The sequence below is a fragment of the Eumetopias jubatus genome, unplaced genomic scaffold, assembly GCF_037043125.1.
Source record: "Eumetopias jubatus isolate StellerSeaLion01/CBP00866 unplaced genomic scaffold, mEumJub1_p1.0 scaffold_8, whole genome shotgun sequence".
NCBI classification, from domain to species: Eukaryota; Metazoa; Chordata; class Mammalia; order Carnivora; family Otariidae; genus Eumetopias; species Eumetopias jubatus.
Genome location: NW_028274814.1, coordinates 4,410,494 through 4,430,742, shown reverse-complemented (window position 1 = coordinate 4,430,742; position 20,249 = coordinate 4,410,494). Strand labels below are relative to the sequence as shown.

General features: G+C 39.7%; 1 protein-coding gene across 3 annotated transcripts in view; it reads right to left on the bottom strand.

The window, feature by feature from the left end:
* The window catches only part of EPC1 (enhancer of polycomb 1), a 94,253-nt gene that overhangs the window by 56,397 nt on the left and 17,607 nt on the right, over positions 1 to 20,249 (bottom strand). The window contains exon 1 of one of the 3 annotated variants that reach the window (XM_028120867.2): positions 12,409 to 12,860. The exons of 1 other annotated variant lie outside the window; for it this stretch is intronic. In XM_028120867.2, the coding sequence (XP_027976668.1) occupies positions 12,409 to 12,561 (153 nt within the window). In that variant the 5' untranslated portion in view covers positions 12,562 to 12,860. Of the gene's footprint in view, positions 1 to 12,408; positions 12,861 to 20,249 lie in introns of those variants that run through there. One more of the 3 variants, XM_028120868.2, reaches the window with a different exon arrangement.

The following is a 20,249-nucleotide window of genomic DNA, read 5'->3' as shown; positions in this document are numbered from 1 at the left end:
AATTAGGTCTTAGGCTCAGATAATTTAGAAATGGAAATTTAACCTGTTAGGATGTTCTGGGGATAGCCAAAGTTACAAGGGCAATTCTTTGTGTTGCAGGACTACCCTTTGCAAAGTGAACTCACCCTGTTCTTGACCCCAAAAGCATCTCTCCAAAATGGTGATAATCAAAAGCATCCCCACAATTTTCCAGAATGTCCTGGGGATGAGAGAATACTACAGTCCCTGTGGAGAACCACTGTAGAGAAAGTTCTCAGATGCTCAATAACAACCCCAAAGGTCCACTTACTGGATCCTAAAATAAGCATACTGTACCAAAAGCCTTCATTGTAAAGATATTTACAGGCATACCTCCTTTCATTGAGCTTCACAGTTTTTACAAATTGAAGGTTCGTGGCAACCCTGAATAGATCAAGTGTATACGCCTCATTTTTCCAACTGCATCTGCTTATTTCGTGTCTTTGTGTCACATTTTGGTAATTCTCACAACATTTCAAATTTTTTCATTGTTATATTTGTTATGGTGATCTCTCATCAGTGATTACAACTCATTGAAAGCTCGAATGATGGTTAACATTTTTCAGCAATAAAGTATTTTGGGGGGGTTTAAACTCATGGCCCTGAGATCAAGACCTGAGGCTGAGATTAAGAGTTGGATGTGTAACCAACTGAGACACACAAGTGTCCCAGCAATAAAGTATTTTTAATTACGGTATGTACTTTTTTGGGGACATAATGTTACTGCACACTTAATAGACTCCAGTATAAACCTAACTTTTAAATGCACTGGGAAACCAAAAAATTCATTGGACTCGCCTTATTGCCGTATATATGCAATGGTCTGGAACTGAACCTACAATACCTCTGAAGTATGCCTGTATATAACTCCAGGAGGAGTGATAGATGGACTCCTTGGAGTTCATCAAGCAGCCAGTTTCTACCTAGTGGGGATGCCCTTCCTTCAGGCTATCACACCATGTCTAGCTACAGGAATGGCTCCATAGCAGTTCAGATTCAGATTACTACCTAGGAAAGTATCTTGAACTGTTTGTGCATCTGAGGTTAGCTGGATAAACCTCTCTTTACCAACATAATCCAACTCCCTGGCTCTGACTTCGGTATCACCTACTGTGACCCAATCTTCCGCCCTTCTCTGCCTTCCCAAACTCTTCTGCTCTGTTCTCTAGAGATTTATCAGTAAACTCTTCATACAAGTCTCAACTTCTTTCACTGTTCCCTCAACTTCCTTCTCTAACTGAAGCCTGGCAGTGTCTTCCAGAAATTGTACTCCCTGTAGCCCTTAAAAGCAGAAGCCGTTTATTTTCCCACGTCTCACATCCTTATAGGTGGGTTAACTATTCATCTTCCTTGCTTCCCACTGCCAATCCCATACCATTTCTTCTTTGCTGTCCTTTCAAAAATCATAACCCCTCAGAAATTCATACCACCACTCTTCCCAAAGCTGACATACACAACTCTCTTGGTCAAGTCCCAGAGCTCACAGTCTTCTTCTCGACTACTAATACACTTCTGCCATCATTACCTCACGCACATTGATCTTTTCCTCTATTCCACCTCGGCCACCACTCCTGTGATTATACTCTAGCTCTTGCCTTCACTGGTAATTGTGCCACCTCTGACATCTACAAATCAAGCATCTCACTTTTTAACCCCCACCGTTCTCCTGACTTAGTTTCACCTATTCCAGCACCTCCCTCCCACAGAGCCTTTTATTTCAATGACTCCTACCACTCTCCCACTATTTATCAGCTCCCTGATGTCTTCTTTCCCTGCCCACCCAGTTTAGATTCCATGGTCTATCATGATAATCTATCTCTCATCCCTCTCTTCTTCCTTTGTACATGCTGGGCAAACCTCACCCTAAAAAAACCCCTACTGTATACCTACTTGGTGCTTGAACTCCAGTTTAAGGCTTGCATTCAACTGCTCAAGTGAGCTGACTGGTCTCACGTTAAACGATCACAAATATTGAGCCTTCAGCTAGTTCTTCAATCATACCACATTTCTCTAAGTTAGCTTTCCCACACATACCTTCGTCTCTCTTAAGGTGACCCCGCCCCCACTCTGAGGTGATGACCTCACCTCATACTTCACAGAGAAAACAGAACCATAGGATGAATTACCTCATCCTCCCACTGCCAAGTCTAACAACAGAACTGCATTTTCCCCTCACATACCTGCCTTCTTCTTACTTTTAAAGAGGAAGAAGTATTTCTGCTCTAATTAATGACCAATCCCCACTGTGAAATTAATCCAGGCAAAACAGTTTGAAGGAAACAGTTTTAAAAAAACAAAGTGCCAAGTAGAAGAGGGGATAGGATTATTTTATCTTTCTTGACAACATCATTCCAACTAATACACTAAGTCTAAACTATTTTAACATTTTTGTCTACTAATTCTATTACCTGGGTTATTTCTGTCTTTTTCTGTTGATTACTTTTTTTCCTTAGTTGTTGGTTGTATTTTCCAGCTTCTTTGCATACCTGGTAACTTTTTTTTTTTTTAAGATTTTATTTATTTGACAGAGAGAGAGAGAGCGAGATAGCGAGAGCGGGAACACAAGCAGGGGGAGTGGGAGAGGGAGTAGCAGGCTTCCCGCCGAGCAAGGAGCCTGATGTGGGGCTCGATCCCAGCACCCTGGGATCATGACCTGAGCTGAGGGCAGATGCTTAACAACTGAGCCACCCAGGCGCCCCGCCTGTTAACTTTTTGTTGGACGCCAAAAACTAAGTTTTATGTTGTAGGACCTTTTCGTATTCCTTTGAACATTTTTGGGCTTTTTCTGGGACACAATGAAGTTGCTTGAAATTAGTCTGATCCTTTTGAGAACAGTGTTTAATCTTTGTTAGGCTGTATCCAGAACAGTCTTTAAAGCTAACTGGGGCCTACTACTAAGGAAGTAACTCTTTTGAGAACTTTTTTATCTGACACCCTGTGTATTAGGATGTCTTTCTGCTCTGGCTAGTGAAGACACAACATATTCCCAGCCCTATGTGAGCTCACAGAACTGTCCCTCCTAGTTCTTTCCAACTGCTTTTCCTTCAGCCTCTTTAGTTTCCTCACAGAGGCTCTGATCAGTTTTTAGCTACACTCAAGGAGACATGCTCTGTGCATGTCTGACAGCCTGCCCTGAAGTCACTTCAGCTTCTCCAAACTCTGAATTTTCTCTCTTCAACTCAAGGAGGCTGTCAGGGTCTATTTGGGATCTCCTCTACCTATGCTTTCAGCCTGGAAACTCTCTAGGTAGAGACGGGGAAACCGAAGGCTAGCTCTGCTTCCCTTGTTTCTGTCCCATCTTCCCTTTGTGTCTGCTGGAAATTTGTGACTCATTTTTAAACAATTAATTTATTTTAAAGAGAAAGGGAGAATGCATGAGCACACACAGGGAGGGGCTGAGGGAGTAGAGAGAGAATCTCAAGTAGACTCTGGAGCCTGGAGTACGACGTGGGGTTCGATTTCACAATCCCAAGATCATGACCTGAGCCAAAATCATGAGATGGACACTAAACAGACTGAGCCACCCAGGCACCCACCCTATTGTGACTCATTTTTAAAAGAAATCATTTGTTGATTCCCTAGCCCACTCCAGCCACAGTCTTATTTTCTCTGCTTCTTTTCATAGCAGAACTATTGCAAAGAGTCGTCTATACTTGCTATGACTCTTTTATTTATCTTTCATTATTTCTTCTATTCTCACTGGGCTTTCCTTCCCATTACTCCAACAAAATAGGCCACTGGCACACATCTAATCAAACAATCATCCTCCCCTTACTCATCTTCCCAGTGGACAGTTAACCAATGTCCTTCTTTTTTGAGACCCTTTGATCCTTGTCGTCTTCCTACTTCTCTATTAGCTACTGCTCTAGCTGGGCCCCAAGGCACAGCTTTAAAAATCATCTATCTCCCAAAGACTTTCAAGTTTACAGTACCAACCCATGACTTCTACATTTTACAGCTGTAGTGCAGACTGTTCTAATGCACTATGTTCTTACATATCCAGTTAAATATGGACAAGAGGCACTTTAAACCAAACACGTCCGTTCTTTCAATATCCTCCCTCCTCCGATTTTCCGTATCTCAGTAAGTGGCCCAATCATCTATCCATCCAGGTGCTCCAGGTAAAAATCAGGAGTTAATGCTTGATTCTTTTTCTCCATCCCTAGTACATTCAAATTCACCAAGTTCTGCTGGTTCTACCTTCAAAATATACCTCAAATCCATCCACTTCTCTTCATCTCCACTACCACCACCTTAGTCAAAGTTACCGTCAACTCTCATTCTTGCCATTATGGCTCATTCTCCCACATGGTGGCAAGAATAATCTTGAAAACACACAATTCATATCATGTCACTGCTTTGCCTGAAATTCTCTAATGGCTTACTTCATTTCAAAACAATATAAACTTCTTGTAGTAGCCTATAATACCTAACCAGATTTGGACCCCTGACTACCCCTGGTCCTCAGTCTCATACTACCCTACCCTTTTTTCACTTTGCCCTCGTCATACTGGTCTTCTAATTCCTACCTCAGGCTCTCTGCATCTATGGGTCTCTCTGCCTGGAATGTTCTTCATCCAGATCTTCTTCACAGGGTTGGCTCATTCCCACCATTCAAGTTTCAGATCCAATGTTCCTTGACCATCTATACAAAGAAAACTCGATCTTCCTTCTACCTGAAATTATCTTGTTCCACTGCCATGTAGAAGTTATATTTTTTACTTTCATTTGCCTTCTTTTTTGTGCGTTTTCCCATTAGAATTCATTCAATTAAACAAATCAAACCCTTACTACATGCCAGGCACTATTTTGGGTGCTGAAAACACATCAGTTAAATAACGTTAGACAAAAATTCCTGCCCCAATAGAGCGTACCATATTCTAGAACATAAGATCCATGAAAAAAGGAACTCTGTTTGTTTAGTGTTGTATCCATAGGGCCTCTAATAGTCCTTGCCTCAAAGCAAATGCACAAATATTTGCTACAAAAGTGAATCAAAATGGATTTATCTCCATTTTCTGTCTTTGTACAACAGACATACCTTACCTCAAATATCTCCACTTATTAGAATAATGATCAAATTCTTGCTTTAGACTTCCAAACAGCCATATTTATATTTTGTTTCCCTTCACCCTCCATTACATTACAAGTAAAACACATATTTGCAACCATCACTACAAGATTCTAGCTCCAATTTCAAATTCTCATAACAATAAAAGCATTGTGACTACAGCACCCATTTATATTCTTTAAATCCTTTAGAACCTGTGAGCCTTCCTAGACTAAAATGAGACCAATTATCCATGCACCCAGACTACCTTTATTTCTGTGTAAATTATGCTTATATAATATGCAAATGAAATCATTAACTAAATCAAGATTGAATGACTATTCTATAACCACATAAAGCTCATCTGGAAACAGACTTAAATTTATTGGTAACATACTCATTACAACAGGAAATTTTCGTAGCCTTGCTTCATTTTGCAGTTAAGAAAATCTGGGTGAGTGTGTCCATGTATGCACACACTCAACTCTTGGAACCTGGATGAAGCCTTGAGTCTAAGGTTGATTTTCCCAATTATTACCTAAACTTAAAGACACCCTTTTTGCAACTATATACAACTCTAAAAGAAAAAGAACACATCTAACACGTTCATATCAGATAATCCCCAAATACAAGGGATTGTGTAAATGTAGTTTTTCAGAATCAAGAAAAAGGCCATTCTAGACATTCAATTAGTATTTCGTTATAACAAAAGTCATCTATACAGCATTTTTATCTACCCTACCTTATTCACTCCTTGGAGCTACCTCGTCAGAGTAAGTCAGAAGACCGCAGACACAGAAGACACTGAATGAAGTTCACTCAGTAAGGTCAAGTGATTTGTCAAAGGCCATAAAAGCCAAACTACATTTTCTCAGAGAATATACAACTGCTACTTGTGATTCCACGATTATGAAAATAATTCATCCCAATATATAAAAAGATTTGAAACTGTATTAAATCATCCATGGGACGCTTTACTTATTTTCAAAGGAGCTAGAAGTTTACTGAATACACTACAAGGAAGCAGCAGGCAGGACAGCAGAGAGGCCGTCTGCCCATCCATGGGCTGTTTTAAACCTCACGTTATCTTTGCCCCTGGATTCACTCTAAGGCCATGTTCTATTTCTTCAGCCAGAACTTGCTATACTGAAATAAATTCAAACAAAATGATGTGCTTTAATATGTTGCAAAATGCAGCCAACTATGCCACCGTGCATAACTGAAGCAGAACCAAACTTTTCAAAGATAACTTCCTAACAACAAATAATTGAGGAAGAGTTTTATCTTTTGAAGAACTGATTATACCCCCATTCATCATAGCTACAACTCAAATAATGGGTCATAGTAGATTTAATTACAACATGTTTTTGTTTTCATCCACCTACTACTGAGAGGCTGGTGGATGAAATTCACTTCACATATATTTAAAGGAATAAAGTTGGGTCTCCGTTATGTTTAAAATACTATAATAGAGGGGCGCCTGGGTGGCTCAATCATTAAGCGTCTGCCTTCGGCTCAGGTCATGATCCCAGGGTCCTGGGATCGAGCCCTGCATCCCTGCTCCGCAGGAAGCCTGATTCTCCCTCTCCCACTCCCCCTGCTTGTGTTCCCTCTCTCGCTGTGTCTCTTTCTGTCAAATAAATAAATAAAATCTTTAAAAAACAAACAAACTTAAAAAAATACTATAATAGCTCAAAATCACTACCTATAATCACAGGCTTTAAGTTACATAAACTTGATCAAGAAAGACTTGCCACAATTTATAAATGTGCTAAAGACAACACAGTTACCTTCAGGTAACTGACTGAAAGTAGTTTTAGCAATTTATGTAAAACATTTGAATCATTTTTCTTATTGATTTCCCAATAAATTGATATAATCTTACAGAAAAGGCATTATAAAATACTAATGTAAATCACCCCTTAAGGATTCAAAAGTTTACTTTAAAAAGTAAAAGACATACTCTAGTCCCTGTCTTTAGAAGTATTTCCTATTTTCATACCACTTTTGCACTTAAAAACTCACAACTCATTTTATTCCCAAATTACAATATAAAATTCTCATTTCCTTGTTATCTTAAGAAGCAGAATTACAAACTATACCATCATTCCATGGTATTATTGCTCCTTTTAAAAAGCTATCTTCTGTTTTAAACTTACTGTTTTGACCAAGTGCTGTTAACAAATACCCCTAACTTTTCAGGAAAACTGAATCATATAGTCAGACTCCACATTTTTATATATACAAACAGAACTCCTGTCATTAGCTATGTATGTACATAGACACATATATCTTTCATCTGTTTAACTTTACTACCACCACATACCATGATGTAGAATGCAAAATATAAAACTAAAACCTAGTTTTTAGGGGTGTTGGTTTAACATTCAATCTAACCACAAATTCATGAATGTGTAAACACAGGTTATTATTCCTTGTTTACAAAATTTAAGCTATCCTACATTTAGATGATATTTTTAATTAAGTACTGTTAATTAAGAAAAAGAAATGGTAGTTTAGCACAAACTCCATTACAGATCACAAAGCATTCACAAAACATGATTAGATATGTAAGCCTGTCAGCTGTCATTACTATTGTTTTATAAGCAAATGAAGTCTAAGTACAAATGGTACTAATCCAAAATTTTAAATATCAAATAGTACACTGAAAGAAGAGCTCTTTAGGCACCTAGAAATTATAGTTTTCAAGAGGTTCCTTTTGCATTTAAGAGTACTCAGTCTCTTCCTGAGTTGCCTATTAGCTTTTCTCAATTATCTTTCTATTAATAAGTCTATATAATTGTCATACTGATAAACCAAAATAACTTCATTTGAAATTTCTAGAAGTAACACTTAACCTTGAGCTTTATGCTCCACCTCATTACCAATACTTTGAGAAACTGTTGACAAATACGAACTTTTCTCCTAGAAAAATATACCATCACAAAATTTTATACGTATACTATGGGAATTCATTACTTTCAGGATCATTTCCACATAATCCTTAGAACTGCAGCTTAGAAACTTCTACCTAAAAATATCTTGGTAGGGAGTGGCACTGGGCTGGCTCAGTCGGTAGAGTATGTGACTCTTGATCTTGGGGTCTAATTTCAAGCCCCATGTTGGGTGTATAGCTCACTTAAAAAAAAAAGTAAAAATTAAAAAGTCTTGGGAGGGTAGAAATTAAATTTTACTACTGCTTTTCAATTATCTTTGATTTTAAATAGACTATTTGCTACTTAATGCAAAATAACTGTTTCTAATTCAAATTATTTGAAAAAATTAAACTTTGCTCCTACAGTAATTGAGATTTCACATATTTTTCTTCACTTCCAAGGCAGAGGGAGAACTCTAATTTTACAGCTCCCAAGGACTAAAAAAGCTTAGTTTGTAAAATTTTAAAGATCTGAGAAAAAGATTCTTGTCTCTTTCAAAAAAAAATGAGAAATCAAACTTTTTTAAGTTGATCATTTAAAGTGATTTAACTTTTTATAAAATAGGAAAACTAGACTTTAACTTTTGTAAATGTAGTGCTTATTTTTCCTCACGTCAGAGATATGTACATATTTCCAATTTCCCCTTAACTAAAAACAAAAAAACCTGCCCACTTTATAAACGGTCCTTAACTTGGGTTTAATAACATTGTATACAGGACCAAAATGAAAGGTGGTAGTTTTAAGAGGAGCGAAAGGGAGGTGTAAGAGACCATTTTGTCTGGTTAGAACCCTACTAAAACAAGGTGTTGGATTGTAATGGCTAGACCATACTTCTAACAGTCTCAAAGGTGGCTGTATAAGGTAGTATCAGTGTGATATCGTTAATATGTCAATTATATCACATATCTTACCCAAACGAGACTAGGTAATAGGAGTAGAAAGGTTAACTCTCCACTTCTAATGGAGCCACAATGCCCTAGACATCCCAATGAAAATGTTATACTATTGGAACCAGGTAGCTCCAATTTGTCGAAGCTTTAATATCACTTTAAAACCAACGTTTTCAGAATGTCTTTCCTAAAGGGTAAGTATCCGTAAGGGAAAATTTTAATTTAAAGCTCCAATTTTGACCAAATCAATTTTAATAAAAACGTATCAATAGTACTGACATCTTGTAAAAGCTACATTTTCAATTAAAGGTGAAGCTGTGGCACTGAACTTAGTATTTGAACATTCCTAACTTCAAAGTTAAGATCTCAAATTTACGATAATCTTAATAAAAATGTTCAAGTATTACAATGGTGCAACATCTGCCCTTTCAACTTGCTTAAACTTTTGTCTTTTTTAACCCCCAAAGGGACTCATTTATCTCACTTTAGAGCTGACAGTCTATTGATTTCCTATTTGAAAATTACTTCTGGGGGTGCCTGGGTGACTCTTGACATCAGCTCAGGTCTTGATCTCAGGGTCGGGAGTTTGAGCCCCACGTCAGGCTCCACCCTGGGCACGAAGCCTACTTAATGTCTAAAACTCAGTCAAGTCCTTCAATTTATTACAATCTGGAGTTATTTTCCAATCCAACAGTAATAAAAAAAATAAATTTTAAAATTGAGTTAAGTCATTTTTGGGCGGGGAACTGAGGATTTCTGTTTAAAGTTGTTTCTTAAAAATTAAGAGGCATGCCTAATTAAGTCAATGTGTTCAGCTTACATTATTAAAATTGGTTAAATGGGAGTACATTAATAAGTTTTACTTTCTCAGTATTAAGACCTAAAATTTGTTATTCACCACAGAAACAAAATATGGTAACAATTACCAGATAGTTTACATGACAACTCTGCAGATACATCTTGATCGTGAAATGCTTTCTTAATCAGGTGGTGTATACAAAACTGTCCTCATTTAAGTCTGCCCCATTTTTCATGATCAACATACCGTTATACTTTTCCTAAACTAGACGCTCAGTTAAGGTTCTAGGGCACTCTGACCTAAGAGACACCATAAATAATGTCAGTCAAAGGCAAAAGTTTGTTTTAACCATTTATCTTTTTAAGAAGTATATCATGCTTCAGCAAATTATCAAAAAGTTTTGTTTTTCTAAGGTTAGCTCAGAATTCAACTACCTTTATGCTTAGTCTACATTTTCAGTATCGTGTAACATGCTACTTTCAACACTGTGATTTATATGGCCAACTACTACTGACAGCGGGAACCACAGGACTGTACAGCAGCAATTTACCTGGTACTGTTTACATTCTTCTATTAAATTCAGTATCTGTTCCTTAGGTCTATGCTTCAATGATCATAGTTTCAGTTGTATGTAAAGTGAAATAAATTCTAAACAGATGATGGAAAAGGAAGTTGAAAGAAAAAAATCCCTCATGTCCCTCAGAAATAAGAGATTCCACATGTTACTAATGATATCCACTGCACTATAAAATGTCAAAATTATTTCTGTGAACAAAAACTATCTGTAAAATTTAACAAGTATTGATACTTCAGTGGAGCTCAGCTCTGATTTCAGGTTGTAGCTCTTGGACTATTCAAAGTATTCACAGAAGCAAGACTCAACTAAATGTCTAAAGTGTACTGTAGTGCTACCTTGCTTTTATCAAAGCTCTCCCCACCTTCCTTGGCTGCAAAACAAGAACTATAAATTAAATTCCAAGGCAGTGTAACACCAGCACCCCAACTTGAAAGTATTATCTGTAAAACTTATAAACAGAAACAAAAATAAAACCAAAAGACAAGATTCTGCAGTCACAAGTACTTTAATTTTTAAAAACAAATCACTTATTAAAAAATAAACAAATGGCACCAGTCTACTCTAAAGTTGATACATGTAAAATAAGTTAAGAGGTTCTGTCTCATAGATTAAGTGCTGAAAAGTCAGTACTACACTAGACAATCTCTACTACATACACTTATCACTTAGCTTATCTGTAAAGTTAGATTTAAAACACTACTCTCAAAAGTAACATTCAACTGTCACAACTATTTTACTTGAAAAGGTTAAATAACCCAAACAGTTTAAACAGCTTTATTTTCAAAATCAACATTACAAAACATAATTTCTACATTTAAAATTCTTACAGTACCAAATAGAAGTATTACAGTACAATTTTCCACAACAAAATTGTAGCACACAAATCCAGCGACTCCTTGATTTCCTTGAACTGTCAATACACTGCACCCTGTTTAAATGGCTGTACCTGAAAACCAAGGTATGCAATTCCTTAGGATTAGAAGTCATCAAGTTATACTGTCAAGGATCTGGGGGAAATGAGAGGAAGATTCTATTATCCTTGTGTCTGAACCCAATTTCTACAACAAGGTAAAGCCACAGCTATGATAAAATGTCTATTAGATGTAAACAGTTAAATACTGAAACCCACCCGATTTAGACATCTCAATGTTAAGATTTCTGTAAATGAACTCACTTAACTTTAGTTCTGTTATCGATAAGGAAGGACCCTCTTTCGAAATCTAGATCTATAACATCTTCTTAAATTGGGTCTTTTCTTCCCCTATGTTGAGAAAACCAGAAAGAAGGCGAACTTACACTTTATTAAAAAAAAAAAAAGACAATACTAGAGTTACAGGCTTTAGAAGAGCTACGTACTCCAAATAAGTCTGCAACATAGTCTCAAAGATCAAAGAAAAAGTCTGGGATAGTTTATTATCCTCCGATTAATCAGAACTGGGGAGGAATGAATGCAGAAGTCCCAGAAAGAGGATACAGAAATTAAGTCTTATCTTCTATGAAAGTCAGTCATCCGGGCAAATACGCCGTACCCTCGACATTCTATTGCAGGGGGTGAAGGGATCATAAACCTCACAGACGGCTGTCAACATTACAGGCCCCACTGAGCCCAGCCACCTCTCCAGGCCACCGGGAAGTGAAATTCCCCCACAGTGCACGGAACCTGCGCTCCCCCGCGCCGGCAGCGCGCGAAGACCGAGGTGGCCCTAGAACGCCACCCAGCGGCCTGCGGAGAGGGCTGCAGGCGGGTCCTCCGCGGCTCCCGGCTCGCCGCACCCCCACCGCCACCCAGCCCGTTCCCCTCTCCGGATGCACAAGGCCCAACCCAAGAACTAAGACCACAAAATGGCTGCCGGCAGCTTCGTCACGTGACCCCTTTGTGCCTTTCGGGCTCCCGAACTCCGCGGGACCCGGGTACAAGTGGCCGGGGTCGGCGGGTGGCCTTAGAGGAGGCCCCGCCGGGCCGCGGCGGCCGGGGGTCGAGGCCGGGGGAGGCGGGGTAAAGGCCCGGCCGGCGACTGAGAGTCGGCGGCGAAGAGAAGATGGCGGCCATTTTGTGTGGGTATGCTGCTCCGCCGCCGCCGCAGGCAGCAGAGGGAGCGGGGCCTGGCGCTGGGTCGGACAGGGGAGTTAACACGTACCGACTCCTCTTCCTTCTCCATTCCGGTGGGCATCTGCGGCACGGCCCGGTTTATCGAGGCGTATTCGTGCAGGTCGGGCAGATCCTCACAGCGGAAAACCGGCAGCGGCTTCGAGGCGTCTAGCGCCCGCGCCCGAAACGACAGTTTACTCATCTCAGGCGCAGCAGATACCTCTCCGCTCTGGGGAAACGGCCCCGGCCAGCGGGATCATGGAGAACCGGGGGTTCGGTCCCCACTCGCCTACCGCTGCCGGGGACTTGAGGGGCGGAGCGCAGAGCCCGCCGTCCGGGCACTAACACCAGCCGGGAGGGTGGGAGGCTGTGCCGCTCCGCTCCTCTCTCGCTCGCTCTCTTCAATACGCCATGGCCAACATGGCGGACATTAAAACTCAACTGTGCGCTCTTCAGCCAACCCCAGCCATTCCCCACACTGCATCGCGCAGCGGCGCGGGCACGCGGGGGGGGGGGAGCGCGGGCTCGAGGCCGGGCGCCGGCACGGAGCGCGCGTCCCGCCAACCCCCGGCGCCCGCCGGCCTCGCTGCTCGCGGCCCCCACCCTCTGCGGGCCCGGAGGCGGACGGGCGGGACCGGGCAGACTGGGCGCTCGGACGCCGGGAGCCGGCTCCTCGGTCCTCCTCTCCCTCTCGGGCACGCGCTCACTTTCTCACGCTCGCTCCCTCCCAGCGCCGTTTTCTGACAGGCGAAGGTGCAGGCAAACTATCTCCACCCGCACGCCGGCTTTGCGAAAGGCAACGGCGGGAGAATTGCGGGGTGGTGCTATTGCCCCGGGGTAGGCGGGCTCGGCACCTGTCACCCCAGCCAGCTGCCGGCGCGAGGGGCGGGGGAGACGCCGGGGGGCCAAAGCCGCCCTGGGTGGGGGTCAGGAGGGGCGCTCCAGAGGCGCAGCGCACTGGTGGCAAATTCAGTGGGTGAACGTATGTCTTAGTTATCGCTGCTTTTTAGGTCTTTAAAAGAAAAATACAAACGAAATTAGGGGCAAAATGCTACTTTGGGTGAACTTTTACCAGCGATTATTTTTACGTCTAAAGAAACTCTGAATTATAATATTTGACAGGCTCGGCCGCAAATCATTGGTCAGTTCCATCCACTGGGTTTAATATAAACGGTAAACATCCTACTCTGTTCTAAGTAGGTGTGTGTGTGTGTGTGTGTTTTAATTCTTGCATTTTACCTACCCATATTCACTTTTATTGTAATTGAAGCAAAAGGAGTTATCATCGGACACTGTAACCTTAAGGGAAAAAAATTAAAGCAAGACCTACTTCAAAATTTTAGAGCCAATTCGTTATATGTAGCTCATGATTTTGTTTTACTGAAAGAAAATGCTGCTTCAACATAGCCATGGGTTCACACTTATTTGTTTCCTGAAAAACTTTCTAAAATTGAAAAATATAAAGGCCGTAGTGCTTCTGCCAAATCAAAAAAGAAAAAAAAGAGGGAAAGCTGTATTATTGTAGAGATTTAGACGGATGTGATTGATTATTTGGTTTATATTACACATGAAAATTGGTATCTAGAAAGCTCTTTCCAGTGGAATATTTTAAAAATCCAGAAAGGCTGTTGGGGTGGGTTTAGTAGGTTTGCCAGCAAAATTTCAAACATAAACATTCACTGAGATACAAAAATGTTTTATAAGTCTGCTTTTCTCGCTGGGGGCTACATAGTAAAAACAGTCACTATTCTTAAATACCGGGTTGGACAGGAACTGTTACTTGCTTAAGGCACATAGGCAAACTGCTATCTTCCAGGTTGGTTTTGCTACACTGCCAGGTGGGGAGAAGACAAGGAGTGCATAGATTGCAGTTCTCAAAAATTACCCTCAAACTCATACTGGCAACTTCCCTCTGTGAGGCGGAGGGACTTGCATCTACATTTCCTATACTAAAACTGCATTTATTCAATGAGCAAACATTTACCGAGTCCTCATGGCCTTCTAAGTATGCTGCTGATTGTCACCCACAGAGCTCATGGAGAAGGACCTGTAGATGACAACTGCCACACCTGGAGTAAGTGTTATGATGAAAGCGCATGCTATTGTGGGAACAGGCAGCAGCTCTAATGAGAGCATTCAGGGAAGGTTTTTTGGAGGAGATGATATCTGAGTCAAAATTGTGTAGGATAAGTATGAGTTAACCTTGCCAAAAAATGAAGAGAAGAAAAGTAGATTAGGCAAGGGAAGCAGCATGTGCGAAGGCAGCCACGAGAGCCCCTGTCATATTCTGGGAGCCTCAAGAATTACCAACCATACTGTGGAACAGATACCTATTTAGGCAGGTTTAAGAGTTCTGGCTCAATATTAGTATAGTAGTCCTCTCCAGCCCGCAATATTAGATTTCTGAAAATCCTACAAGTAGAATCCTGTTGATTTTACAAAAGACTTCATAGAGCAAAGTCTTTACAGATTCTGTGGACTAATAAGACTTTCTAGAACAAAACAGGGTCTTCAGTTTTGAGTGAACCACCAAGGAAACAAATAATATATATTTTTAAACTGCATTAAAATAACAGCTTATGGATAACATTTTCTGTATCCCTAATGGGCACTGTACAAATCAGTTCCTTGTTGTCTAGAGATTCTAGAATCATCCTCCATGGCAGGTCCGGAGATATGCTTACAAATTAAGCTTGCCTTTTTGCAGATAATATGCCTGCTGAGAGACATTTTCTTTTTGCATCAATTCTCCATCCAGCTCAATGCCCTGGATTTCTGACTCCCAGTCCTACTGGTTTCCTAAGGACCCAAGGCTGGAGTCCCAAGCCTCATAACTCAATTCACTTCCCTCCCTCCTAAGGGGCAGGAGTGCAGCAATAAAGGTTCAGGTTTCAATGTAGGGAATACAAGTGAGATTCTGATCAAGGGATACCCAGTTAACCAAATGACCAGTACAAGGCAGTATAGTGAAGTACAGTGCTATGGGAGTTCAGAAGGAAAAGTCAGTTCCAGCTGGGCTGATCAGACAGCATGGAGAAGCTAGCGTGTGATTTGGTTGTGAAGGATGACTAATATTCCAGTTGGCAATGGCAATGTACTGGTAGAAGAAAGGGTATTCATGGGAGAAAGCAACTGTTTGAACAAAACAGTGAGAGGAGGCAACTGGCTGGTGTGTGAAGATGAGAAGGTTTATTTGGCCAGAGTTCAGTAGGAGACTCTGACAATAAACCAGGTATATGGTAAAGTGGGTAAGAAGATGGGTTGAGGGAGTAGGGGTAGAAAGTAGAGATAAAATTTTTATGGTGATAATAATTACTTACAATATCATCATGATGAAATGTGCTTCATTTCAATTTATACCAAATACAGAACTTCTGCTGAAAACACCAAAAATGTGTGAAATGCAACTGCTCTGGCACTGCTTTTTGCTATATATAAGAAACCTGAAATATGGTTCTGAATTTTAGTTCATGTCCAATATGTGCCCAAGTCTTATTATTTATTCTTGGAAATTGTACCCAAGATTCGTTTCCTTATTTCCATTCCCACTGTCTCAACCATCGTCCCAGCTCTCGTCACTTCCCGCCTAGAAACGACCCCCAATCCAATTCATCCTTTATTCATGCATTTCTTCCATAAACTGCTATTAACCACCTCCTTTACAGGAAACTGCAGTACTCTCATAGTGGTTAGTGGTAATCAACAGTGGCTGGAAGAAGCTTTGGTTCCTGGGAATATGAAGAACACAGTACAAACTGCCCTTTAGGGCTTCATAGTGCATGCCACCAAATCAGTGTGCCTAAATCCTCATTCCATGTGTATCCTCCCCTGCCCAAGTCACTTATTTATATCTGCTCTTTATTTTGCCCATTAGATAAAGCCTTTTTTTTTTTTTTTTTGGTATCGTTGTTAGGGTGCCTTGATAACTCTAACTCTGTTCAACATAATTTCCCATTATTGCCTAAGACAAGCTCTTCACTCTGGCTGCTAAGTCTCATCACCATCTTTAGAAATCATCATGTCTTTCCTGCCTCCAGATTTTCATTCATTCCTTTCTCTCTATTCTCCCTGTCCAGCTTCAGACTGACTGCATATTTCTAGGCTGACCGAAATGTTACCTCACAGGAATGTTTTGAAGATTCAATAAAATGATCCATGTAAATATTTAGAATGGTCTCTGACCCACAGTAAACCTTCAGTAGTTGTAAACTATTGTTATTACCCTTCAAAATCCAATTCAAATATGTCCTCCATGAAATCTTGACTACTTAATTTCTCTGGGTTCTAATTTCCTAGTCTGAAGAGTGAGAGGTTAGGTGAATTCAAAGTAATTCTTCTTAAGCCTACACCATTCTTTCTCCTCTCTGAACTCCTATTACACTTGCAATCAGTAAGAATAATAACCACCATTTACTATGAGCCAGGCAATGCAGAAGTACATTTTAAATGCATTATCTCATTTAATTTTCATGAGAGTCCTATGAGATCTGTTCTGTTAGAGAGGTTGCAAGACCTGCTTGTGGTCACAAAGTTGGTGAGAGGCAATGCTGAGATTGAAATCCCTAGTATCAGATTCCAGAGTCAAGCACCCATGACCAGATTATAAAGTGAAATGAGGAGTGAAGTAGAAGGGAGGAAAGAGAGATGTTGAATATGGGCTAACCTTTCAGGAGGCTTGGCAATGGAGGGAGGAGAGGTAGAGACAAAGGGACAACAGATTTTGTTGTTTTTGAAGGTGGGAGAGATGTGGGCATGTTTGTACACTGAAAGCAAAGAATCATATAAATGGATTAACTTTAGAACTGTCTTCCTCTGAGGCAGGAAGGAAGGAGGGCAAGAATGGATAGTGATCCAAAGAAGATAAACTCTCTTCGATGGAACAATAAGATTTAAAAAATCATGATGCCAGTTTTGTTAGCAGGAGTCTAGATTCGTCATTCCTTCAAACATTCAACAAATATTGACTGGATGTTTACTAAGAACGAGGTAAAGCAGTTTGTGCTGGAGAACAATGACAAATAAGACATGATCCCTATAGCCTCACAGAGCCAATAATAAAGTGATATATTGCCTTTACATTTAATTGTGAAAATATGAAGCTAATTTCTTTAAAATGTGTGAGTGGATAATGATCTCAACATGAGACAGTGATACAGTGCTATTATTGAAAGCATTGTGCAAAAGCACTAAATACTGACAATACATTTTTACTTCAAGTTATTTTTCTCAACCTTCTGCTTTTTATTTTCATGATAAGCTATATAAAGAAATGACATCAAAGAATTCTTCCAACATAACATTTAGGGAAATAAAAACTGGAAATACTTTCATGAGGTGTTCCCCCCGCCAGGAAATATTGGAAATTAAATATTGCAATTATATTGTAATATATTTAATAGGGTATCAAAGAAACAATATCTGAACTAATTTTCTTTACAGAGTTGATTTATACATGGAATTCTAGGTTTGATATAAAATATTCAGAATATATCCAGAAATAATCTATCTCTACCTTAAAAGAATAAAGGGCAAATTATTATTCTTAGCAAACTGTAGCAGGATGGACTCAGTTATTTCAGTTTACCTACGTCTCCAATACAAAATTTAACGGAGAAAAAAGAAAGAAAAGAAAAAGAAAAAAAATACACAAATTGGGCCTGTTTGAGAATGAATTAGAATATTTTTAAAAATTCACAAAATGGTGCCAGCAGTATTGAGATTTAAAAATTAAAAAGATAATGAAATATAATACATCTTATTGTGTAATATAAAATCCTAAATTTATAGAAAATCTACTTTGAACACAGCAAGGATTTTGCCAAAATTTAGACCATACCCCCGGAAAAAAAAAAGGTGATTAGGTAAGTCTATCCATTTTTAGCACTTGGATTCCTTAATTCCCAGGTCCCGTACATCATCTGATCTCCCCCTCCTCCCAATCCTGGTAGGCAGTTGATGAGATCTGTATGGCATTATTTTAAGAGGATCCTACTAGACTACCTGATGCAGCTGGATGCCTAGGTGGGAGTCATAAGCAGGAAATCACTTGAAACTTGAACAGTAACAATTTAGTACTTTAGAGGAATGTCATACATTCTAACAATTAATTTGCCAGAAGAATAAAAGTCCATCTTAGCAAACAAGGAAAATTGAAGAACTAAACCAGAAATACTAAAAAATATTTGGTAGTATTTATCTAAACTGAATTTTGTTAAATTACTATTAACTCATTTAATCTAATGACTGGCACTTACTGACAGACTACTGTGTATAGCCCAGGTGTTAGTCCAAGGTTGTAAGGGGCAAAGGCATAAGAATGAGAGAGTTGGGAGACACCAGAGGAGAGGGCCGAAGGGAGAAGGAAGAAAAGGAAGGGAGAGGGAGGGAAAGGGCAGGCAGTAACCTTTAGGTGTCTTACCGTCTCAGCACATAGAATGTACTATACTTTGAGCACTAGTTTTACCAAGCAACACATACAAATCAGTATGGTATAAGTGGTACATGGGGTGAAGAAATGAAACCTGGAGAAATAAGAGAAAAACTGTTAACAAAATAGAAATTTATGTTGGAAGGTTTAAATCAAATTTATTAGTGTGCGGTAGACAAAAAAAGCCTGACAGGGAAGAGGGCTTTCAAGACAGACTTTTGTAAGTTACTATTGCTTCTGTGATCCAAGGAAGGAAATCATTTTCCTTTTGAAACTTGAAGCACAGAACTATCTTCTCTATTACCTAATAAGTTAGTATTGTTGAAATTTAAAGTTTTACTTTCACTCTATTCTTTACGATACTGGGAGTAACCGTTGTGCCAATTACTTAGAAAAGCACTCTAAATCCAGTTTCTCCTCTCTTCCTGAATAGGGAAGGAAAAGTGAATAATTTCAACCCCAAGGAGTGAGATTATAGGTGTGAAGAATGATTCATGGAGTGAGAAGAGGAGGGCACGGAGAACATCTAGGAGTCAGCAGAGGGTGAAGAGGTGGGGAAGGAACAGAGGAGGAAGGACAAGGGGCTGGGGGAAGCATGAAGAGAAGCCAGGTGAGGTCGCTATTTCGAGGAGGACCAAAAAGACGGAGGTTGTCACTGGAGATCATAGCAAGCATGACTTCTAGAGGACGCTGTGGGAGGGAAATATACTGTGGTGAGTTGGGACAAACTGGAAGAGGCACTGGCTGAGTGGTGCCTGATGCATGTTCATTAATCATTTACCAAGCAAGCCAAAGCCAAGTAAAATTTTGAAGTGATTTCCCAGGACTTTTCTGTGATACTTTCATGGTTACTTGCCCACCCAAGTGAGAACACCTTGAGGCCAAAAATCAGCTTAGCTTCAGGACATAGCCGGCGACAGAGTAGCTAACATCATTAGTGTCTCCCACATTAGACGTAGTAAAAGAAAATGCATTCCATTATTTCACAACAAAATCCTGGTTACAGGAGGAAGTAAAACATATCTACCATCTTTAAAGTTGCAGGAACTAGTAAACAAAAAACCAACCCAATTTATTTCAGTGAGTTAGTGATTAGGATATATGTCATATCCAGATCTTCAGATTTCTTCTGAATTAAGTTTCCCAAACACTAGACTCATCAGCCAAAAAACAACCCAGGTGCACTGTGGTGGAACACGTACTTGGATATTATATTTTGGGTTTAACTGATTTCTTTATAATCAGGTTAACCTTTTGATGTTTTTTTTCTTCCAGTCTTTCCTGGGTTTTCTTTTATTTTTCATTTGCTTGTTTTGTAATATTGGAATAATACTGAATATTGTTTTGTGGTCCTCACTTCTAAATATAATCTGAGAATAATCTCACCTCATGAAATATTTTTATAAGATTATTTTTTGACAGATACTTATCATATATATATATATATATATATATATATATAC